The 25,882-nt window shown below is 37.9% G+C and overlaps 1 protein-coding gene across 1 annotated transcript in view; it reads right to left on the reverse strand.

Moving 5' to 3' along the window:
* The window catches only part of LOC133841724 (uncharacterized), a 78,787-nt gene that overhangs the window by 9,599 nt on the left and 43,306 nt on the right, over nucleotides 1-25,882 (reverse strand). The window contains 7 exon segments of the mRNA XM_062274414.1: nucleotides 86-186; nucleotides 188-366; nucleotides 501-655; nucleotides 5,791-5,964; nucleotides 8,177-8,283; nucleotides 13,232-13,375; nucleotides 13,647-13,930. Coding sequence (XP_062130398.1) covers nucleotides 86-186; nucleotides 188-366; nucleotides 501-655; nucleotides 5,791-5,964; nucleotides 8,177-8,283; nucleotides 13,232-13,375; nucleotides 13,647-13,930 — 1,144 coding nt within the window.

The following is a 25,882-nucleotide window of genomic DNA, read 5'->3' on the forward strand; positions in this document are numbered from 1 at the left end:
CTACTGTATATTGAATAATTCCTCAGTTGCCAGAAACAATTTAAAATGCAAATGATTTAAGGCATTTAAAATGTGATATGCTTACCTCGGGAAATAGAGTCGCACGATTTCGCCAGGATGTCCTTTAATGTGGTAGCTGCAGGAGGTGTTTGGCGGATACCAGTGGGCAATGCTGAGGAAGATGCCCCTCGCTGGCGCTGCTGTCCTTCAGCGAATCGGAGCTGAGCAACCAATCGCAAACGCCGTGCTTGATTCCTGCGGTCTCCACATGGCCCGGCCAGTTGCCAACGTTGAAATGGAAACCCGTATTCAGCAATGGCCCCGCCGGTGATGTAACAAACTCCACGTACATGTATTGTGATGTGCCTGGAGGCAGAATAAGAGAGAGAGAGTGCGGAGAATGATTGGCAAAGTGGCTTATGGCATGGCATGCTCTGTGGTCTATAGTCTACGGTGGTCTATCAGGCATTCGCCGACGGCAGCGTGCCCTTTGTACTTACCAATAATGCTGAATGGGAACTTGCCGAGGCCACAAAATTTGCCTATCAGCGGCGAATGCTCATCGCGTCCATCATAAACGGCCAACCAGTCGTATGGGCAATGCTCGTTGCCCGATCCGATGGGTCTGATGGGACAGGTCATCACGTTCTCGCATCTATAGGGAGAAATATGATATTGATGAATTACAAATGATAGTTGTGCACTTTAAAATACTTTAAGCCCTGCGAGTGGGTGAATAACCTTTGCTGCATTTGTGGCGCGCGTCAAAAGGTAAATCTAATTTGTGCCTTGACTTCACGGTTTTCAAAGAGCAGCCAACACAATTTCAAGTGCAAAGCGCCCGAGGTAAATAGAATAAAAAAGCAAGTTGAAATTGAATGAATAATTGCTCGTCCAACAGCTTTTAGTAAAAAGATGAAAGAGTTTAAATACGAAGAGAGGGATGTAAGCCGGAAATGTGTTGAAATCTTTATCTAATCAGTGAAACATGTGAAAATACACAAACAACTTTTAACTTATTTGAAGTGAGCTTAGACCCCTCCCTCGTCCTTGCCAACGCCGTCCATGGCATTCACTTCGACAGCGCACATCCAAAAAAAAGAGAACTGCAAGTGCCTGTCCTGAAACATTTTCTAACCATTTCCATACCCTTCACGTTTAGGTAAAGGGCTGCTTCAAATATTTGTAACCATCTGACTGACTAAGCAAATAAGTTCTATAAACTTTGTAGACTATATGTGTTATTATTAATACTTTCTAAGTAATTTATTATTATAATTATTTAAATGCTGTAACCGAATTTGCTATGCTTTGAGAGAAAATACAATTTAATAAAATTATCAAAAATCAATAATTTCATTATTTTAAGAAGAAAATTAAAATTGAGAGTTATAATAAAAGTCGAAAACTAAATTGATTTCTATAAGAAAAATCACATAATAACAAAAATAATATACACAATCCCTTGAAAGGAATAAATTATTATTATTGCGACAGTTTACAAAAGAAGCTCATAGGAAACTTTAGCAATAGACTTCACATTATTGTATACAATTTCACAACGGGTATTTAAAAGTTGAGCATACCCGGTTGCAATATACTTTCTATTTTTTTTGTTGTTCGTCATCTCAGTCCGAGCATAACCCAGACAAAGTGACCTTTGCAAAGTGATTCACTCTGTTTTCAGCCATTGACGAGACCCCTTTTAGCCATCCATTTGTTGGCAATACAATTTGCTTGAAGGCGTCGAAATTCGAGGCAATTTAAAAGGCAAACGAACGGACTTTTACCTGTTTGTGAGTGTGCGTGAAGTTTCTAATTGAAAGCCAACTTTGGCAATTATGTTCTCTCGACTTTAATCAAATGCGGGCCTGCAACTGGCCATGTGATTGAAAAAAAAAAGAAATCTAAACTAATTGACATTTTATTGAGCCTTTGAATGATTTCCGTAAAAACTTTGAGAGCGAAAAACTTGACCAAACTGTGACTGTAACTGTAACTGTTTCTATTAGCCAGACAGTTGTTCGGTTTGCTTTCGATTCGTTTCAGTCAATTTAATCACTTTGTCAGCAAGTTTCCTCTTCAGATCCGTGCAGGGGGCTTGCCTAATCTAACTTATTGATAATAAATGCGTAGGGCAGAAAGTTGATTATTTTGACAGTCTCTCTCTCTCTCTCCCCTGCAAAGAGATGCCAAAGTTGGTGGCTGGCAAAAGTTTTTGGCCAACAGACATATCAAAAATAACTGACTGGTAATAATTTCGGCATATTAAAAAACCTTTTTCTCGATGACTTTTGCATTTATTTCGCCTCGCCTCCCATCGACTGTATCCCAAAAAAGTTTCCTATGCGAGTGTTTGCAAGTTTGTGTTTGGTTGGCAAAAATGCTGTGCTGGCAAAATATTTGTTGTGTTTGCCACGCAGAAATTAGAAAAATGTTTTGCAAAACTCGCATTGCCCATTGCCCAGGTCCAATAAACTCAGCTGATTTATAAGGGACCCATACAAGCAAGGACAAAGTTGCCGCTGACTTGGCATAAGCACCTTCATATCGATAGGACTTGGCCTTAAAATTCGCCCAGACACAGACACAGAAGCGGACTCAGACTCGGACTGGGACTAAGAATGAGAGTGTGTTTTATGAACTGGATTTGAGTGAGCTTTGGGTGTAATGCTTCGATGGATTAGACTGATTGTTTGTCAATAGTTTTAGACTAAACTGAGACATACAATAATAAATCATTCTAGAAAATTTGGTTTAACAAATAAAAGATTGTTGAAGTTGTGCAATGGTTTTAGTTGCTTTGATTGGTATATTTTGTACTCTAAAGTAAATTTTGATGTATTAGTATACCAGTATACCAAATATAATTTTCAGTATATTTCAGAAATTATTCGGTATATTATTTTGGTATATTTAAAGAATAATACTGCACTTTTTGCTTTTATTGAAAACATGCAGCGGATATCTCATAGTCCATATACCAAATACATCTTCAGTATTATTTCAGTATTTTTCAGACTATTGTTTTGGTATCCTTTAAGAACTGTTTTGATTTTAGTATTTTTATTGGTATATAATATTAGTTACTTTATTGGAAACAGGTGGCGGCTATCTCGCAGTTAACACAGTCGACAAAGGACAACCTTTATAGTTTCAAACTGAACGCCTAAACACAAATAAATTAAACTAATATCTCCATTCCTGAGCTAATTAAATTTACTGAAAAATATTTTATGAAAATGATTGCAACGTAATGTCAACAAATTTGTTGTCAAATGACTTGACTAAGCCGAAATTACTTTTAATCTGTCCAATTATTGAAATAAATATTTTTGTATTGATTTCCATTAGCCATTGAAATTGGGGATATTTTAAGTAAATCCTTTACATATTTCAAACATTTTGCAAATAATCCTTATTAAAACTTGAAAGCATATGCAGTATATATTTTCAAATCTCAAATTAATTCGCATGCCGACAAACTTTGGGTTTAACTTTACGGTTAGTTTGTCGAGTGCGTTGACTGAGTAGACAGAATTTTAAGTGTATTGCCCTCCATCCCCCACCCCAACAACGACCCAAACCAAACATCATTAATGGCATTTGAGCATTGAAACCCTTTTTGGCTTTTGTCGAAAAACATTCGATTAACTCCGTCGCTGTTGCTGCTGAGTTTGCCATTAGCTCGTTTGTAGCGTTTGTTTGACTAATCCTTGCAGGCACGCCTTCAGTCCGTCTCTCTGTCTCTCTGTCTGTCTGTGTGTCTGAGTGACCCGCTCATCGACCGGGTGGAACAACTTAGACTTGCAAATTAATACGCACTTAAAGTGGATTTTCAACTAGTCCGAAAGGCGTGTTTTCTCAACTTCTCGATGTATCTTCTTCACTCGCCTCGCATTCCAGCACAAACGTTCTCAACTCTTCGCTTTTTCGCTGTCAAAGCTGGCAGTTTGACATGCCTTCGTGCTTGCACTCAAAAGGTAAATATTCAAATTGAATCTATAAAAATAAATTGAATGTTGCTTATCTAATTTCGACTCGAAGGAGCCAAAAGCACGTGCAGAGCGCAAGAGAGACTGAAATATGCTGACTGGCAATGGCTCTGGCATTTGCACATCAAACAGCTTTAAGATACTTAGACACTTTTTCTGCCCATTTGCAAAGTGCCCCTCACAGTGAAGTGTTAAAAGCAAGACGACTCCCCTCACACGACTCTTCGCTCTAGCTCTACACCGTGTTTGCTGTTCCATTGAAGCCCTTTCAGTGCAATGATAAAGCAGAAAAGGGGCGAAATGTTTAATGACCGCCCGCAACGTTTGTGAAAGGTCAGTGAATGGCAAATGCAAATTGTAGTCGACACAGACACAGACCGAGACACAGCCACACACAGAGAAAGAGATACTCCAAACAGGTAAATTTTACGGAGGGTTAAGTGGGGCCGGACTTGGGGGCTCAGCCACTTGGGCAATTTATAAAATATTCAAGTTGTGATTTAAGCCCAAAGCACAGCTGGCATTCTGCAAGTGTCCCCAAAGAGCTGCTAATACTCCGCCGAGATTTCACATTCATGGAAATGTTTTTTTGCCAACTAAAATCCAAAACAAAAGCCAGAAAGAAGTTAAATACTTAGTTGCAAAAATGTTTAAAATTTATTTTTCAATTTCATTCGATTTTTATACCCGGTACCATAGGGTAGAGGGGTGTTAAACTTTGTGACGGCAGAAAATGTATGTAACAGGCAGAAAAACTCCCTAAAATATATATATTCTTCATCAACGTTAACAGCCCAGACGATAGAACGATCCGTCTGTCTGTTTGTCCGTCCGTCCGTATGAACACTTAGATCTCAGACACTATTAGAGATAGAGGTATTTTTTTTTAATATAGCACTTGTAATATTTGCATGCAGATCAAGTTTGTTTCAAATTTTTGCCACGCCTGCTAGAGTCACAATTTTTGGTACACACAATAATAACTAAAGTCTTTATGATTTTTGAAAGAGGTTATTCCTGTAGAAGTTATTTAAGATATATATTTGTATGGGGAAAACACCTTAAAAACTGGTCTTCAAATCTGGTATATTTTACACTTTAGGAATCATACTGTACTGTTTTGCTTTTATTCAAAATGGGTAACGGTTATCTTACAGTCGAGCACACTCGACTGCAGCTTTCTTTCTTATTCATTCATTTAAATGACATTCTTGATGGCTTTAAGTTGTCTTGAGACAATTTCATCATTTTCGCATTAATAATAGTAAATCAACAATGACTGCAATTGCAAATCCTTGAACCAGGCAATTTGAGTGTGGGCAGATAGAAGAGACAGCCAGGAGAAAGGACTCAGGAGTTGTCACGGTAATGTTGATGCGACTGCGACTGGGACTCTGATTGCGACTGCGACTTTGACTGGGAATGCAAATGGAAATGGGAAAGCTGTGTTGGGAGTCGGATTGGGTGTGTGACATGTCGCCAGCGTTTGCCATGAAATTGGTGCCAATTTTTCCAGAGCGCTCTGTCAAATTGTCATTGTCAGCATGCCAAATGCATTACAACAACGTCGATGGCACAACACACGTAATGTTGACTGTTCGCCAACAACACAAAAAAAAGGTCTGAAAAAATATTGCTAGCATTTTCGGAATTGCATCACTGCCATCGTTGTGCCAAAATGACAAATTACAGGGTGTTAAACTTGGCGCTAATTTCTCTCGCCAATTTCCAAAATTTGCATATGCCCAGAGAATGTCCAGCGAGTGGAAACTCTAGCTCTCTCTCTCTCGCTTACCTTTGACCATCGACCGCAAACTGTTCGTTCTGCAGATATAACTTGATGTACGGCTGTCGAGTGTGCAGCTTATATCGGCAGTTCAAGGCTCGAGGATAAAGTCCAGGATACGCCGGAGACTGAACGTAGCAGGTCTGCAGACGGCAGTCGCGATATTCACGCTCGCAGTACGAACTGGAAGAGAAAGAAATACAAATATTATATGAAAATTGTAATTAAATTTAATTTTCTATTTTAGGGTTATTCTCCGTCCTTGTAGCTTTGGTTCCACTCCCTGGTCGCAACATTAAATGCCGTCAATAAATGTCGCCAATCTCTTCTCCAAATCTTGTATTCTCTATCCCCACTCTCTTTCTCTTTCGCTAGTTTTTCCTCTTGGGCACAAATCCAACAAATTAATCGCTGGAATTGCCTGGCAGGCAGTCAGGCAGGCTGTTAGATTCTCGAGGGCGGACCGACAGACGGAAAGGGCAACGAAGAACAACAAAAGCAGAAAATTGTGTTCACTGATTTGGAAATTCTTGAGCAGTTTCCTTGCTTTGGCTTGCCTTCCAGAGGCAACCTTGTAAAATTGCTCTTGAATTACAAAAACAACTGTAATATTGTAAAGAAAGCCGTGCGTATAATTTTCAATTTGTTCAAGTCAAACAAACGCATTGCCAGGGTTGTCACTCCGCTGCGAAGTTTGCCTAAATATGATTACCATTTACCATTGTATTTGTGCTCTAAATTTCACCATTCTACTTCGCTTTTTATTTCCATTCCCATTCACATTCACCATTCATTTGCTTGTCGTTTGGCTTCCGTTGACTACCCTTTAAATTAAATTTAATAAAGGGTGGCTTGCTTTGAACTTGATAATAACTGTAAATGGGTAATTCTCTGGAGAAAATGTTCTATGCAATACTATTTAAAGTAAAAAAAAAAACATATTCCAAAACGTGTTTTATTTTAAGTAAAGATGAATCTTTTAGCTATTTATCACTTTCTTTAGAGCTAAGAATGATTTTGAAATTATTTTTCTGTTATAACACAATAGCAAAAATTAATGAACTCATATGAATATATTGTATCGTAAAACACAAAAAAGTTCCTGAAATCAATTTTATCTCTAAATATAATGCTAAGCCAGAGCTATAAGAATAACTTTTACTCATTGTTTTTATCACTGTAAATGTTGTGGTAAAGGATATTTTTCGCCAGAGAATTGCCCATATTCATTGTCTAATCTATCAACACACAATGTATAATATATATTTTTGGATTACGCTGATAACAATTTTCTATAAAAAAAAACTTGAATCCAAATAAACTAATTTAGACTGGCGCATTTCATTTATATAAAAAGATTCTAAAGAGTATTTATCTCGTTCAGTTTCTGTTTGTTTACTTTTGTAGCTGGGTTAGGTCGATATCGCTGCGCGTGACCACAGAATTAGCATAAAAATCATATTGGCCATGTGGGCGGCTGTTTTGTTTGTATTTGTATTTGCTTTTGCTATTGGATTGGGATTTAGTCTGGAATTCAATCCCCATGCTTAACTGTCTGTTCTTTTTGTCTGTTTAAAGTGTCGAAACAGTTCAATACGATTGATGAAAGGCAGCTTAGAGTAATACTTAAAGAGTGAAATATTCGCTTTAATACTGCGCTAAAGCTGCAATCACAAAATGCTAGCAGCAAAGTTGTACTTTGTATGCATAAAATATTCGCTGAGATACTAGAAATGTCTTTGCTCTTTTGCCTGTGCCAAATTCACATTCCATATAGCAATGCTCAAAACTTGCAACTTATTTTATTAAGATAAAAGTTAGACGACGTCGTGGAAAAAAGCGAGCGAAATCAAATGAAATTTAATGTCTGCAAAGTTTTTCGGGATAACTGAATGCTCATTTTGCTGTCTCCCACTTTTTCCAAGCTCCCAGTTTGTTCAGCCTGTCGCGAGTTTATGTTGCCGCAGTGCCGCCTTGCCACGCCCACTCGTAAATTGTAATTCAATTTTATGCGACCTTCTGTTGCCGCATTGCCAGCATTCATGTCCCGCTCCGCGTCCTTCGCATATGATTATGGAATGTCCTTAGTTGATAGAGGGGAAGGACAACTCTCGAAATTGTCAAAGACATCGCTGCCTTCAAAAACCACTCAAGTTGCGTGCAACATAATAAAATTAAATTAACGCATCGCTGGCTACAAAGTAGTAACTGTCAGTTGTCAGCCACGCCCACTGCCAACCAACCGCCTCATCCTTCGGGCACATAAAAATGAAGCACAAAGGCGCTAAACATTATCGATAAGCCAAGGGGGTCACAGCGGGCAGTCTTTCAGTTCGTATCTGATTTCATTTCGCTCTCTCTCTCTCTCGTGTTAAAGTTCATTACGTATACGCACCCTTGCACAACTTCGCCACGACGATTTGGATACAATTCCGGATGCTGGCCATAGCGCAAATAGACTTCGGTTTGTTGCTCGGCGCGTGAATCGAATGTGAAGTAGGTCTGCAAAGAGAACAAAGAACAGAGAATCAAGAATCAAGCTAAATGAGTTGAAATCTATGCGTGTTTAAGTAAAGTTGCCGTTCTCCTCGTTAAGCACTACGCAAATCACGTATACGCACTGCTGTCCAATGCCACGCTAAACTGCATGCCATTAGTAGCTATGCGATGCCTACCTACTTGATGAATTTTGTCAATTTCCCGCTGCAGCGCCAGACAGACAATTGCACCGCCTTCTCCCCCGCACCTACAGCACTCCCTCGCCTTCTTCTCAAATTTGATTTTGCTGTGCGTTAGTCTGAGATGAAAACATTGTATTTTGTGTGTTCGCCGTTGTCAACCGTTGTGTGGCTGTTTGCCAACGCGACACGTTCCACTCTTGTTCGCTGCCTTCTCTGGCCCTGCCTTCCCTTTGGCTCATCATCATCATCATCATCATCACAGTCTGACCTGACCCCTTTTCTGGTCCCTATTCTGGCCATGCACCTCATCAGCACTAATGACGCAGCTGCATTGACGCAGGCCCAGCAGCTCTTCCGTTGCGTAACCCCAGTTGGAAAATCAAATACACGATGATGATGCCAAATATCTAAACCTGACTGTATTTCAATTCTGACACGCTAACTGAAAAAATGATTACCAAGTCTCAATTATTAATATATCTTAATATAGTACAAACAAGAAATTTCGAATATTAAGCTGTTTAAATTTTCTTGATATTTAAATTGACCCTTGTAAAGTAATTGGAGTAAATATTAAAGTTTTGTATTCTATCAGATTTTTCGGTAATAATATTTTAAAATTAGAAATGCAAAACATGAAATCTACAACTTTTTCGGTACATTGAAATCTTCAGAGATTAGAATTTCCTTTATTATAAAGTAGCTCGAATTTGCAATTTCATCAATTTAATTTCACTATAGTTAAAAAAGAATGAATGTTATTAATTTTGCGACAAAAAAAAAAATACTTTAAAACTATTTTGTTGCTGTTTTGCTTTAAACAATCTTAATTTTACATTGTTTGAATCATTATTTCTTACTTTGCCATCTTGGTTCAATATTGAGAGCTTGCCATTCCTGAAACAAGATTATAATCTTGAATTTCAATAATGGGTAATCTAGAATTTTTGCAGAATTTTGATCTTAATTTAAGATTTTATCTTCTTGGTTCAATTATGACTCAATATTTTATTCATCATTTTAGCGGCTTTTTTCCGTACCACAGAAATATTTAGGAGTGTTATATTTTACTTGAAATACAAGTTTTAAACAAATATTTATTATTTTTTAAATGTATTTCCATTGAGTTTGTGACTTGCTAGAAAAATAACAGAATTCTGATCAACAAAAGTCAACTAATAGTTTGACAATAATATCAATTACTGTTAACTACGAAAAACAGTAAGTAACATAATTTAATATTTACTAAAATTATGTACCAAATTTTGTATTTAATTGGTATTTTCTGATTGAAGACTAGAATTATAAAATATCGAGTACTTCACATTAGAAGAGAGAGGAAGTTTAAAGTTCAAGAGAACAGAAATGCGCTAAGGATATCAAATCGATAGTTGAAAGCCATCAGTATCTTGTTGCCATAATCGCAATATATAAGTAGAATATATTCCATTTTATTGACAATTATCTGTGCATCGGTATCGTCATCGTCATCCTGCTCATCGTCATCATCATCATCATAATCCATTGGAGCAGAGCTGTGGCACTGCGGCAAGTCCTGCTCGGTGCATGCAACATGCAGCATGGTGCAGCATGGTGCATGCAGCTCGCAGCTCGGTACTTGGTACTTGGTGCGTAATGCACATGTCAATATTAAATGCGTTACCGGCGTCAATGACGTTAGCGCCACTTAACGATGTGAACAATGGCAGCAACGCAGTCGAAGGACGACCTGAACCTAGACGTGGACCTGGTTGGTGGCCTTTCAGCCAGTCAGCAGTCGGCAGTCAGGGGCAGCTGTTACGTGCATGGGCATGCCTCGAAAACTGTCAAACGCCGCATGGATGCCGCATTCCCCACTCATATTTGCCGCATTATACGACTTTCGATGCATTGAATATTCGTGAAATGCGAACGATGATGTTATGGATGATGATGCAGCATCGACAGCAGCGAATTCGTTGTCATTAACCGTGCCCCCAACAACAACGTCGTCTCATTTTAATATGGCGAATTTTTCGGGGTGCGAATAAATTAAAAATCATTCAGATTCAGAGTCAGATTCATTTGTCAGGCAATTTATTTTTGATTTATTCGAATTGAAATAATGTTAATGCCAAATTGTTTTTAGTTGCTTTAACTTTTTTTTGCTGTACTTTCACTCCGCTCATTAAATTGTGAACGTGGCAACGTTATTACCTGCCAGGGCTCTATTATTTTTATTTATTATCATGGATGATACTGGCACTCTCTCCTTCTTTCTTTCTTTTTGCGATGCCCTGCAACGTAACGCATTTTCCAGCGCATTCGCGCAAAATAAGTGCCAGAAATGTGTTCAGACGAGGAAAACTCTGGCAAAATCAGCGTGGCAAAAACAAAGCACATAACGCCCCCAAGTCTGCCATCCAGCCAGCCAGCCAAGCCAAGCGAAGCCAACTCCAGGCAGCGAGACGGGACGAGTTTTCATAAATATTTATGACTCCATTAAGGTGTCCATAAGACACTCTGGAGGGCAGGAGTTGAAGCAGCAGCAGCAGTCTATCTCCTAGTTTAGCTGCTGTGTTGTGTGTGTTGTGTTTGCGCTTCATGCAACTTGTAAGTTGCAGTATGGAGTTAAGCCATCAACTGAACTGAATGCAATAAGCTAAGCAAAGAATCGGCTGCTGGAGCTACTGAAAGTCACTCAAGATGGAGATTGGAAACAGAAAACGTATTAAAACAGTTTGACTCTATGGCAGATTTGCAATATCGACACAGCAGAAACATAATAAATTGGCAGCGTAACTTCCTAATAGATTAGCGTATCAAATAATGTAAAACAATACTTTAAAACTCCTGCAAACTTTTCTTTAATTTGATATATGTAAATACAACACGTCAGAAACTGCACAAAAAAATATATAATATAAAATCCGAGAGAGAGTCACGGAACGAAAAACAACAAGAGGAGCGGGGCTAAATAGAATTCAAGTTGTGAAAAGCAACAGCAGGAAAAACCTGCAAGCGGCAACGAGTCGCCAGTCAGTCCAAAAGGGGAGCGACAGACACCAACTAGACGGCAGTCAACGTGCACAGGACGAGAATCAAGCCAGGACACGAGGAGACGACTCCCACACCCTAGACGTTCAGCTGAATAATGCATGCAGAAATATACATATATATATACTATATATACTTATGTGTTGTATACCTGTATTATACTACATACATACATACATACATATGTGGTGCACTACATAAGGATGGCGGGCTAAGTGCGAAAGTGAGTTGCATGAATGCAGCCAAGCAGATAGAGCAACATAGGTCACAGCCAAAGCCAACAAGCAAAAAAGAACGCAAAATGAGACTGCAAATGTGAATGGGGAAAAATCCAAATAAAACACCTAGCTAACGAGGCAGACAATGTGACCAACAGATACCCTACATTTTATTCTAAGGAATGCAGCTGCAGCTTACACTAAGCTTACAAGGAAGAAACAAATTTAAGTCTGTTGCCCAAATTTAATTTCGTAAAATGAGTTTATCGAATAAGCTTCATATTCATTACGGAATCGCATATAACGTTGACTTTTACCTTTGAAAGAAATTGTTAGAAAAATTATTATCATTATTTTATGTAGTAATGAATACAACTCCTTATTGAAATGAAATGAGCCAGGTTAACGCCTTAAGGATAGATTTTTTTCGATGCTTCAGTAAAAACGCCATACTTATTAAGCACAATTTTCGGCAATGATCTCAAACCATTAAAAATATTTGATCGATTGTATTCTACTTGAAAGATGGTTAGTTTTCAATGTATCTTTAAAGCTTTACATGATTATAATAACAAGCATTGTGAACAATTCTTTTGATTCAGTTATCGCCGTACAAAAGCCTTTGCTTATCAGACACAGTTTTCGGCAAATGTTTGAAATTTGAAATTAAAGAAAAATTGGTTCGGTTTAGTAAAATATTATTATTATATATTAAAGTTCTACATGCTTATAATAACAAATATTGTGAACAATTCTTTTTTTCAGTTATTGCTGTACAAAAGTCTTTACTTGTTAAAGTCTTTAAAAGTTATTGCAAATAACATTAACATAAAAAATTTGTCAGGTCTTTGTAATGTTATATTTTACTAGTAAAGCTGACTAATAAATTAAAGACGATAAGTTTGTCAATATCCATTAAAGTTAATGTTTATTTAAGTCGAATATGAAAAAATAACTTTATCATATTTAAAATTTGTTAATAATAAAATTCTGAAAAGTCTGATAGAATCTTAATAAATTTAAAGACTATAAAATATTCACATTATTTATTAAAATGAACATGTATTCAAAAACTACAATAACAAATGTTGTAAATTTTATTTCAGTTAAACGTAACCCATATCACCAATGCAACCTAAATGTTGACAATCTTTGCTTAAGGACAGTGTATGGAAATACTTCAAGAGAAGGCGACGACATCAAGGACTTGTGTGTGTTGTAATATTTTGCTTAAATTATGTGATAAATATAAATACACAAGAAGACGGTAAGAGATGTGGGAGAGCAATCAGAGGATAGCTCTGGTTTATTAGAGTAAGTGCGTTGGCGTCTGCAAGTTGCACATACTTTTGCCAGACGAGGACAGCAACTTTTCAGCGTAATTGGAAGACTGTGGAGCTGGTTAAAAAATGTAGCCAGGTGTTGTTACAAAGTGCACTTGCAACAAGGCTAAATTAAGAGTTGTTCTCCCTTGGCAAGTAATGACTAATAAGAGTCGTAGTATTATGGCATTACCTGATCCGTAAAGTTGTCGGTGTGGAAGAGAACCTTCACATAGCTCGTCTCGCTGATGAAGGTCTGCGGCTGTTCGGCCTCGCCACAGAACATTCCGGGTTCCCGACGATTGGATACATCTGTTTTGGCATTGCCATCGACAATCTGCAGAAGAGACGAAGGGGCGAAAGCAAATCAAATGATAAGCGAGCATCCCACAAACTCAAACATAAATTGCCAGTGCGAAGTGGATGGCGCACGTCCTGCCCCATAAAGCTGTCAAGCATTGCAAGAGGGGGCCAAGGACATGTGTCATCATTTAGACGACGCCAAGTTATAAATTAGATTTGATTGCCGCGGCAATGCCATAAATCAGCGTCATCAGCGACATCGTTGTTGCAAGTGCGATTGCGATTGCGATTGTTGCTGTACTCACCTGAAGATAGCCACCGTCACAGTGGGTGGCATTCAGCAGCTGGCCCACCTTGAACTTCTTGAAGCGCAAACGCAGCACAAAGTCACGCGGCGAACCCTTGAGGGGTCGAAAGCGATACCAGCAGGTCAGAGGTCGTCCCACATTCTGATTGCTGACCTCAGGTGAGCTAATGTCCTCGAAGATGTCCACCGTCTTATTGCAATGATCTTTGGAGATGTCCGATGAGCTGCCACCGCCACCGCCGCCTCCTCCACCGCCGCCGCCGCCTCCGCTGCCACTGCCACCTAAAAAAAGATTAAAGAACATTTAAGAGCTTATTAAGCAGCTAGGTTGAAATGTCTTATGGTTAATTTATACGGTGAATGCATAAATGACAAAGCGGACATTGTGCTGAATTTGTAATTCCAGTCTGCGGTAGCCGCCCCCTAAAATGTAAAGTTCCTCCTCCTTCGCTCTTTCTTTTTGTCCCTGACTGTGACAAAAGAACATTGCAGGACCCGCCCACATCTAACTTCCCTTCGGCTGCCACTTCAGCAGTCAACGCGCGGAAAATTCTGAGCACACTGTCGACTCGACTCGACTCGGTTTGGCCTGAGTGTTTGTTGTCCTTGTTCGTTATGGAATTGGCCAGCGAGGCGCATTGCAAGTCTGCATTGAGTTCACGATGTTGACTCGGCCAGTTGCAAATGCTACAATTGGTTGCTCCGAAATAAATAAACAATTTATAAGCTGAATCAAAATGCTTGAATTTTCATTTATTTTACTTTATAATTATTCCAACATGGTGAACATTAAATGAATTTTATCGAACTTCAATTATACACGATACTCGTATTTTAATTAATTTGCATTTTAGATTTTATCAAATTTGGGATGCCAGTATGCATTATGCATTTTTGTATTGTCTCAAATAATAACCAAACATAAAATTTTGATTTAATTTAAATTCATAAGAAATATAATTAATTGTTTGTAGAACCATTTTTCTTGTCATTTAACATCATTTTCTTGCTGGGGGCGCTGGCGCCGTATTGTGGTCGTTGGCATAGCATGAATGGCTTAATTGCCTAATTTAATTTGATAAACAATTTAAAGGTTAGTTTGGTAGACGATGGCAACATTCTAACTTTAATATAATTAATTGTTTGTCCAATTATTTTTCTTGTCTTTTAACATCGTTTCTCTTGCTATGGGCACTCGCGTCATCTATTGTTCGAAGGAATTGTTTGGATTGCTTAGTTTGCACAATCTAATTTGATAGTCAAAGAACGCACGTTTATCTTTTAGTATAATTAATTTCATGTGCAATCTTAGTTCTTGCCATTTAACATGACTAATTTTTATAGATGCACTGGCGCCATCTATCGGTTAGTTGTTTCGCTAGCACCTTCCGCCTACTTTGATTTCATTCAAAACTGCATAGTCGAATGAATCGATGTCACCTATAAATCATATAATAAATGGCATGTGCAATCCATTTAACATGACTAATTTTATAGATGCACTGGCGCCATCTAGCGTTCAGTGCCTAGCGTTGTTTCCTTTGCACAATTCGCCTACTTTGATTTCATTCAAAGCTTAGAGGGTATTTCTTAGTCGAATGAAACGTTCTCACCTCCTAATCATGCGTTTCTCGTCCTCGCTGTATTTGTTATTCCTTAGAGGCAAAAAGCAGAGTGGTTACGTGACCAACATTTTTCTTCCCTTTGCTAGATTGGCTTTGTGCAAGTCAATTTCAGCCTGGTTTTGAAATTAGTGTTCATTTGATGTTGTCAAGTTTGCAGGTCTCAGTTAAATTATGAATGACAATCGAGTTGTTTCTTTGTTTACTCAGGAAGCACAAGAATAGGAGAAACATTTCAAATGATTTGTTTGCCTTCGATGGCGGAAATTGTTGGACTCTGCTTTTGTGTTGCGTATTCTTCAAGCCAAGATAAGTCCATAAAATGCCTGCTTTAAATGTTCAAACAGACTTTAAAATGTAGAAATTGATAGCAGAAACGCACACTTCTTTTATATTCATTAAATCCGCAGCTTAATCAACACAAGTTTGGAAGGAAAAAACCACTCTCAGACATCAAAGGATTAATGCAATGTAATATATGCTTTAATTTAGCTTAAGGGCACACTAAGCCAGTCACAGACAGATAGATTTCAAAGGATGCTGGGGCCAAATCGATAGAAGGGAGCAACGCGGGAGATGCTCGTCAAAATTTGACAAACGCATTGCGCTTAGCTGCAGGCGGTTACCACACCCCCCAGCTCCATCACCACCATTCAATCATCCCCCAACCTAAAACCACGAACACAGTACGCGCTTGAGAATTGCGAGAGACCTTAGTCCATGACAGCTTAGAGTTCGACGGGAGAGAGGGGAGGGAGAGAGAGAGGAGAAAGCAGCCACAATGTCGACAACGAAGTCAACGTTTAATAAATCTGTTCAATGTATCAGCATTTCATTATGGAAACAGCTCCAGAGCCAAGATGCCACACCTACTTTTAGCCGCTCCCTGTAAATTTGTTTGTCGAAATATAAACAAGACAATGCGTAGCTCAGTTTGATAGTTAACCATAGATTGCTGAACCTTAAGCAAACAAGCAAATATTTGCAGAAAATGGCTTCTTTGTGTTTCAAATAATGGCAATACATCTATCGACACAATAAGAAAAGCCCATAATTAATCAATATTTTGCTGTTATATTTCATGTATAATAATGCAATAATCAAAGTTAATCAACTGCTTTAATGACATGCCTGAAATATGTCAATAAATCATTATTATTTATAGCAGAAATGTCATTAGATTCTAACCAAACCAATCAACGGCAATCAAACAATTTAAATTCCCAAAACTGCAAAGCATTTAAATATAAGTAATACTGCTTGCATTAAGAGCAGCTTAAACATTTTATGACATCAAACTAAATATATGTAAATGTGACAGTCATACATATAAACAGCTTGTTTAACCATCATATGTATGTTAGGCCAGTTCTTGTACTTGTGTTCTATTTCAATTTTTATACTCACGCTGTGTTATAATTCAAATACTACAGAAATTGTTTGTAAAAGGCAGAAGAAGCAATCTCTGACCTCATACAAATTGAAGAAGTTTTTAAAAAGAAAGTTTTATATGGCAACAAACGCCTGATGGAGTTGGGTTTAATTGCTTTGGTTGTTAATCTGGGATATTTTATACTCTATGTTATAGTATATGGATACGGCATTTTTAGTGTTGGGTATTTAGTATTTTTAGCTGGCTGTGAGTTACCCGCTACACATTCCCGCTACAAATACAGCGGGATTATTCTTCAAATATACTGAGTGAATTGAGTTTTGCATGGAAATGGAAATGTGTAGCCTTCTTACATGAACAACTATGTTAAATTTGAAAACGTGACTACTTGTCATTATCTAAAATTAGCCAGTACACATAAAAAGGGAATACCAAATATAATTACAGTAACTCCTACAATGTATGAAGAAAAGCTAAATCTATTTAGTAGTCCAAGACTGTTTTGTTGTTTACAATTGAAGTGGAATGCATTGCAATCTGTAAAATGTTTTACAAAAACTAAATCAATTTACTATCACTCATCGCTGTCAGCTTTTGATTGCCCTGATGTAAAAGTGTTTTTCGTTGCATGCAACAAAAACTTCTTTGCGAAACTTAATTTCCATTCAATGCTCAGTTCAACAAGAACATTTAACATTTCACCCATTCATTTCCTTTGTGCTGTCCACTTCACATCGGGTGGCAAGAAGTGTGATTTAGAAACTGCCTCCAAAGGAAGCAGGCAACTGTTGCTTATCACATGTTGTGCTTAATCTTTTGCTGTTTCTTTTTTTTTTTTTGTTGTTTGTTGCTAGCAAGTTCACACAACTATTGTCACATACGCCCACAAAACGGGTTAGCAGCGCAATCCGCACAAAGACAAGCAACAGAAACGACCCCAAAGTCAAAACCCAAATCGAGCAGGACGAGCAGAAGGACCTCACTCTCACAGTCACAGTCGCAGTCGCAGTCCCATAGCGAGGCAATTCTGTGCCGCCAGCGAATCGATTAGACGCGCTTTGCTGCTCTTGAATTGCCCAGCGAGTGTATCGTTGTACCAGCAGGATTCTCGGGCATCGGCAGACATAGGACGGAGGACGGGGTCTACTTTAAAGATTACTTGACCTGGTGGCGTGCACCGAAAGCAACAACAACAACAAGGATGACAACGACAACAGATGCGAAAAAGTCAAAGTCAAGTAGAAAAATTGTAAAGCCGGCTTGGCTTTTGCATATTTTTCAACGAGTCTGAAAGCCAGCAAGGACATTCACAGCCACTACAGCAAGCGATGCCTCAGCGATGAACCCTGCCACGCCCACTCCGCCTTGCCCATATTGAAGGCTTCCCGCCCGCATTCCACATGTTGATATATTGTCAACAGACGCATGTCGCATTTGTCTCGGCTTTGTTCGCTCTCTCTCTCTCTCTCTCTTTCTCTGTCTGGCCTCTCATCCCCACTTGGCGCCTCTTATCCCTTTTTTTTTTTTTTATTTTGATAAAGGTTGACAAGCCTCTTTAGTCATGCCCCCCGCAATTCGCTCGCTCTTGTCAACAGCCATTGAGGAGGTACTGAAAATCGATTATGAAAATCGTTTGCTGAAATTTTTCACGCACAGCCGGAGAGCTGCACCCGATCCAGAATCCACAATCCAGAACCTCCTCAGACCCTTTCAACAGTGGCTTAAAATGTCGCTTCACAGGATTTTGCATAAATATTTTAATAGAAATTCGTGCCTAAGCGGCTTCAACTATTTGCAGCTGTGCGATGACTACGTGAGAGGTTCCATCAAAAGATTGATGGCCTTGCCTCGTCGGTCATGTATCCCAACTTCTCAATGGGGGTACCTACCATATATTATATATATAATAACATTATATGACTTCTTGTATTCACTTAGCTCGACCTTCTATATTGACTTTCAACTTCGTATTCGGGTGAAAAAAAGCGATTTCCAAATTTGATGAGTGCCCAAGCAATAAAACATAAAATTTGCATATTGCGTGCCGTATAGAAAAATCGAAGGAAACGAAAGATTGGAAAAAGAAAATGGGAATTTTCCATTTGGCATCAAATCAATTGAGGAAACTTTTCAGTGCCTACGAAAATCCTTTGCGTAGAATATTGCCGAAAAGTGAATTTATGGCACATAAAAAAAATCACATACATTCATCTAATCAAGTAAATTGCTCGACGAACAAAAAGAATGAAAAGCAACCAGCAAAATACTCTTTCAAAAATATAAATTCTATTGACTTAAATATTTTAAGAAGTGTAATAAATATATTTTACTCTGAAATGTGATTGGATTGCTTAAAATAATTTGTTCCTTACCAAAAGTGTCCCAAACACTTTATACTTGCTTTGGCATGAAAATTCTTGAAAATTCTAACTATGATTGTGTAATCTAAAACCATTTATTCTTTACTATATTATAACATAACATATTTTAAATCTGGTGATTTAATGAAAATTGTTGAAAACTCGTTACACATTATAATATATTCTCTACCAAATTATACTTTAAATCTGAAACATCCTTCTTCCTTCTAAATTCCATTGAAAATTGTTAAAAATTCTTATGATACTCATAAAGGAAATTACTTTTTCTTACCAAGAAATGCAAAGAATTTAAATTAATCTACATTGAAATCTATTGCCTTAAAGTAGTCCATTTAAGGCATTAAGGACTGCTGCTTAATAGGAGCTTTAAAATTGGTTTTTCTTGGTCTTCCTTTTGTCCTCGTTGAGCTGCCTTCAATTGCTAATCATTTGTCAGTTCAATGTCCTTGGTGTCCTTTGGGCTGTCCACTTTTGGCCATTACGATTATCCATCAGCACTTGGCAATCAAGCGTTCGTCTGTCTCATTTGGGTAAAAATATCCAAATGAATATAAATGACTTGACGCCTTAAATACTAATAGCCAGCAAATTTCCTTATCGCAAACACACACACACATTCATTGTACACACACACACGCACAGAGACAGAGGAAAGTCAAAGCATTTTTACAGATTTTTCAAGTCACTTTTCATCTTATTTTCACAGCGCGATTTGCGGTCAGGCAAATAAGTTGGAGAGGAAAACTTTTAACAAGACAATTTGTTAACTAAAAGAGAGCAGCAAAAAAAATTGAAGAAGATAAAATATACATAAATATGTATAGTATGTATGTCTCCTGGGCTGCCTTTGATAGATTAACTGTAACTGTGATGGATCATTTACTTAAATTATTAAAATTGCCTACTCAAATTTCACAGACAAACAACTCTGGAAGCCCTGCAGCGATGCTTCGAATGATTGACTGTCCGACTGATGGAATGAGTGACGGACTGAGAGGGGCAGATTCAATGGCCAGCTGAAGTTGATTTCGATGGCAGGCAGAAGAGCTGATTTCTCAGCTGTCAGTGAAAGACTTCCGCTACAGAAATTTTTGCCGACCACATCAAACAAAGCGAACTGAATTTTTTAAAGGGTTTTCTTCTATTACTGGAAAATTACATTTTTGTTGGCAGAGCTTTAAAGCGAGTGCAACTTCTTAGCGTGTTGCTTTTAATTCTTTGCTGTTGCTCTGTTAATCTTATCAAACGGAAAAATCCATTAAAAACTTTCGCAATTCGCACAGTTTTTGGCCTTGTTTGTTCGAGCAACGAACAACGAAAAACTGTTAACAGTCGACGGCTTACATCAACTTTATCGGGGTCACTTTGTGCCGCGATGCGTAAAAGTTTTTTTTCTTTTATTTTATAGATTTGTCTAAACCATGACCAAATTTATACACATTTTATGCAGACGTTTGCAATTTCTATTTGCTTCTTTTTGCGGAAAAAGCAAATATTTCATTTGACATTTTTCATGTTTTTGCGGGTGACAAATAGAAAAATCTGCTGGGCTGTTGACTTATTTTTCCTTAACCTTTTTGGTTTTTTTTGGCTGACGCAAATGAAGCTATTTGGGATCGGAATTTGGAGGGAAAGTGGCACGAGGTCATTACTGTTTGTAGCCGGCGGCCTTCGTCCTGGCAATTGAAGGGTTCAAAGTGAAGTCACAAATTGATTTTGTGCCAGTCACAAAAAAGAAGAACAGACGGAAATTCATCAGCTGAGCGAATCTGAACCAGAATTTACCTGCCGGCTAACACTGATTGTGTTTTGACTGTCAAAAGTAAAACAAATTTTATAAGTTTCTTAAAGTGCATAGTCAAGAAATTCCTTGGAAGCTATTCTGACATTTACCTGTGCCTACATCAACATTGATGGCTACAGTTGTCAGTCTAAGTCTAAGCACTTTGTGCAATGAGTATCGATGTAGAGCCAATGAGTCCATCATTCAAACGTGTCAGAAATGTGATTACAAGAGAAGGGTTTGGAAAGGATACTCACACTCGTAATAAACATACGTGTCATATACCCGTTACCCATTGGGTAGAAGGGTGTCTACAGCAAATGCGTGTAACAGGCAGAGGTCGGAATCTCCGATCCCATAAATTAAATAGATTCTTGATCACAATCAACTGTATGCTTGACTGTCTGTCGGCATGAACAATATGGAATTTAAATACAATTGTATATCGATATACCAAATATAGTCTTTGGTATATTTTAAATGTAATAGTATATTGATATACCAAGTATAACCTTCGATATTTTTTTTTAATTTTTAGTTAAAAGAATAATACCGCCCCTTTTACTTTTATTAAAACTTGATATACCAAGTAAAGCGTTCTGTATATTTCTGTATATATATCAAATATAGTCTTCGGTATATTTTAGTATTTTTTTTAGTATACTAAGAATATTACCGCACTTTTTTTGGTTTTATTCAAGATGGGTGGTACCATTTATCCCACAGTCCTACTTGTTTTTAAATACAATTATATATCGATATTTTTTTAATGGGTAGCGGGTATCTCACTTTCAAGCACACTCGACTATAGCTTTCCTATTTGTTTTTAATACAATTGTTTATCGATATATCAAATATTGTCTATGTTATATCTTAAATTTAATAGTATATCGATATACCAAATATAGCCTTCGGCTTATTTTAGTTGTTATAGTCAGTCTATTTATATAGTATATTTTAGGAATAATTACTGTTTTGCTTTTTTTTTTTAATGGGTAGCGGGTATCTCACAATCGTGCACACTCGACTTTCTTACTTGTTCGAATATAGTTTACATTCAAAGTCAGACAAGAATTTGAGTTGGGTTCGTGGAACAAACTGTTTGCATTCAATTTGTTAAGCAGCCTGCACAATAATAAAGTAAACACTGTGGAAGCAGCCACAATTGGGCAAACAATTTACATTATAAATATTAGAGGAGCAGACCCACTTCCAACTCGGCTTGTGTAAATGATTAATTATAAGGTTTCAGTTGAGTTTTGGGCAGCCATCAATTGCCAGAAGAAAGGCAAACAAACAAGACTTTCAAAGTCCTTTTGGACTGGGAGTCTTAATCCTCAATCAATCTGTTGACCTTCAGGCGCAGTAACAAGAGCTTCTGGAATGGTCGAACATTACAAGATTCCTGCCATTAAGCTGCAATTAAAGAGCTCCAAATGAATTTATATACACATCCATAAATTAAACGTGCCTCGCACACACACGTCGTATTGCCTATGGCATTGAGGAGGTTCTTGGGAGTCTGGGAAGTTTTATGAGTTTGCCAGGCGCATTTGTAGTCTTCATTCATTTCATTTAAGTTAATTAGATTCAATAATTTTGAGGCCTAAAGCGAAAGCCAAACCCAAATGGCTGCTGCGTGCCCAAAATGCCTAAATAGGGCACATAAATTGAGATTTATATGTGCGCTTAGGTGAGAGTCAAGTCGAGTCCTCCGCATCCTTCTCTGGCTGGTCGAGAGGCAATTGAAATTTGCCAATTTCCTAGATTTTATGTGTGTACTAAAATTGTGAAATTTAACGTGCCATAAAGGGACAGTTTCATATACTCGGAATGTTGTCTGATTTCATCCCACACCCCAAGAATGTTCAATTTTCTTTTTTTTTTTGTAGAGCGGAAATCCAAAAAGCGGTTGGTCAGAGGAAAAAATTGCCTCGTATTAAACGCTGCGGAAATTGTTTCATCAATTTGTTAATAAAACGGCAAACACGCACACACAGAGAGATGGAAAGGGAGAGGTATAGGGAGAGAGACAAATGTTTGACTTAATAAAATAAATTGTATAAATTGAAGTCTGTCATTTTGAGATTCCCAGGCGTAACATTCGAGTTGCCAGCAACCAACAGCCAGCAACCAGCAACCAGCTGCCAGCAACCATCGCAGATCGCAACGTTGCGCCCCCATCAGAGTTGAAGCTGCCCTGACTGCCAGACGAGGCACATAAAACATAACAAATTGCATGAAATTTACGTGGAGCGTGTGTTTGTTCTACTCCCCTTTCCTTCCCTTCCCATCCCTTCACTCCCTTCATTTCTCGTGACTTGACTCAACCCCTCAGCAAGCTGGAAAATTGTCATGCATGGCATTCACTTCACATGTGCGAGTAGTACATCAAATTTGTTGCCTCTCCTCTTGTCTTGTCCGCTCGCTGAGTGAAAGACAATCAAGCAAAGCTCGACTGCTGCTGTGGCAGGCTGTGCCACATGCCTTCGTTCTTGCCACAGGACAAACGTCTCAGCGACATCCTGTCATCCAAAATGGAACACAGCCTAGAGCAACATTTCGTTGAAATGAAAATGTTGCCCTCAAATCTTTGTCTCAACACGAAAAGTGAGTTATTTCGCTTAACGACAGTTCTGTTTAGTTGGCAAATAATCCGAGGAGTTAATCAACTAGATGACCAGACATTTAACCCACAACTATTAACATTACTTTAGATTGCACATTTAAATTAAAAGATAGATTTGATTAGTGTAATAATAAATTAACTCGTACGTTGTGTACGTTGTTTATTCGCTGCGTGCCAAGTGCTTCAGTTACTTTATGCATTTATAAATCAAACCCCCAACCTCAGAGCGGATGCCATAAAGCTTTCAACTCCGCATCTGATCACGGACAGGGTTCGTGCTATCCCAAAATACCCTATATATTTTGTAAGTTATCAACTGTAAGTTGATTCAGGAACAAGTACGAGATACTGCCTGCTTATTGAATGAATAAGGTCTTTATGAGTTTCGAATTCAATATTTGGGCACTTACTCTTAATAAATAAAAGGAGTAATTAAAAGTTGTTAAATATGTTGATTAAATCCTTTAACATAGTTATAATTTTATAAAACTTGTAGAGTTGTTTCACTTTTAATCCGTTAACCTTCATGCATTACACTAGTTCAAGCCTAAATTATCGTTACGCATTTCTCAACACTTAAAATAAGTTAAAATATCACAATGCAAAACACAGTAAGTATCGAGAACAGAAAGAGAAATAAGAGAATCTACAATAAAGTGCCACTAACGTATCATTATGTATTATTCAAAACTTAAAATAAGTGACAATACAAAACTACGAAAGAATTGATTAAAGAATGAGAAATTAGAGAATCGATAATAAAACTTCACTTAGTTATCATTTCGCGTCAATAACCACATAAAATATATTATATATGGTTATGATAACAGAGTAAATCGATTATAAAGCTTCACTTAGGTGCTAATTTATTTTAAATTTAACACAATGTTATGGTTAAATTGAAATGAAAGAATGTTGTTCATACAAATTACAATATTTTATTATACTGCTATTTTAGAGAGTAGAGTATCAACTTAACTGTAACCCAAACAAAAACGAAAAACCTTAAAGGAGACGGAAGAAGCTGAAGAAGAGTAGCAAGCAAAGATAAATAGTGGGGAAGGGAGTATGAAGAGAGGGAAAGCAAAGAAACTGTGGCTCGAACTGAAACTGAAAATGGACTCGCAACGTTCACGTGCTGATAAAAATAATGGCAGAAAAATGACTATAAAAATAGCAGAGCAGCAACAGCAACAACATAAACTACAACAACAGGAACAAAAGGCTAACAATAGTCGAGGCCTGAGCTGAGTTCAACACACGAGCTGGCAATTTAATACGCAGATAAATATAAACACACACACGAAAAGAGAAAGCGAGATAGAGAGAGAGAGAGAGAGAGAGAGGAGAGCTTAAATGTGAAACACTGTGGAAGTGGAAGATGAACTGGCTGGGCACGCACATCGCTAAATTTGTTGTTCGTGAATTGTAGGCGGACAGCAGCACGTATGCCCAACACACCTCACCCCGCAGCTCGCAGCCACCTTCTAATCCCCTTCTAAGTCGCACCTAGATCGAGGCGATATCAGTTGAATGACAAACGCGTGTTGCGACCGCCGTTGAACAAGTGATGCTAGGGGAGCATGTTATTGTTGATGTTGCTGCTGATTATGTTGATGATGCATGTTGTAATGTTTAGGGTTATGTTCTCAGCGTTGTCGCCTGTCTGTTTGTTGCCAGTCCTCCCACTCCCTCTCTCTCTCTCGCTCTCTCTCTCTCTGCATTACAATCTGGAGACAAAGCGGAGGCATTAACTCGAACACAATGCTCTCATATGTGGCAGTTGTAGCCAGCTAGGCAAATGCAATTTGTCGCAATTGTAAAACGCCACCCGCCTCCTCAATACTCCTAGCTGCCATCTTTGATATGTTTGAGGTGGCATGCCGCATGTGGCAGCCGCCCATACAAGAGACTGACAGCTATGTGGCACGGCATTTGAAACGTTATTAATATTTATACAGCACTTCACTTACGTTGCGAGAAATGTCGTGCCATTAATGGAATCGCTGGAGTTAACGTCGCGTCTCTCAAGGGGAAGAGAAAGGAATTAGACAGTCAGACCGACAGAAAGATAGATCATGAATAAGGTAGGGAAATATATCATAAATAAATTTATTATGGTATTCACTTTGTTTTAGTTTTCGAAAGGTTAATCAAGTTAAGTGGAAAAGACTGTTCTATTTTTAAACCTGTTACCCATAGGGTAGAAGGCAGTAGAAGGTATAAATTATAGAATTGATTACAAAAAAAATAATGTATATTGCAAAAAACAACTTCTCCAGTCGGAACTTAGTTACTTTGGTTAAATATCTGGTATATATTTTTGATATACATTAATTCAGTATATTTTAATAATAATACCGCACTGTCTTGCACACTCGTATTTAGCGACTGTAGCTTTCTTACTTGTTCGTTCGTTATCTCTA

The sequence above is a fragment of the Drosophila sulfurigaster genome, chromosome 3 (genome assembly GCF_023558435.1).
Source record: "Drosophila sulfurigaster albostrigata strain 15112-1811.04 chromosome 3, ASM2355843v2, whole genome shotgun sequence".
Taxonomy (NCBI): domain Eukaryota; kingdom Metazoa; phylum Arthropoda; class Insecta; order Diptera; family Drosophilidae; genus Drosophila; species Drosophila sulfurigaster.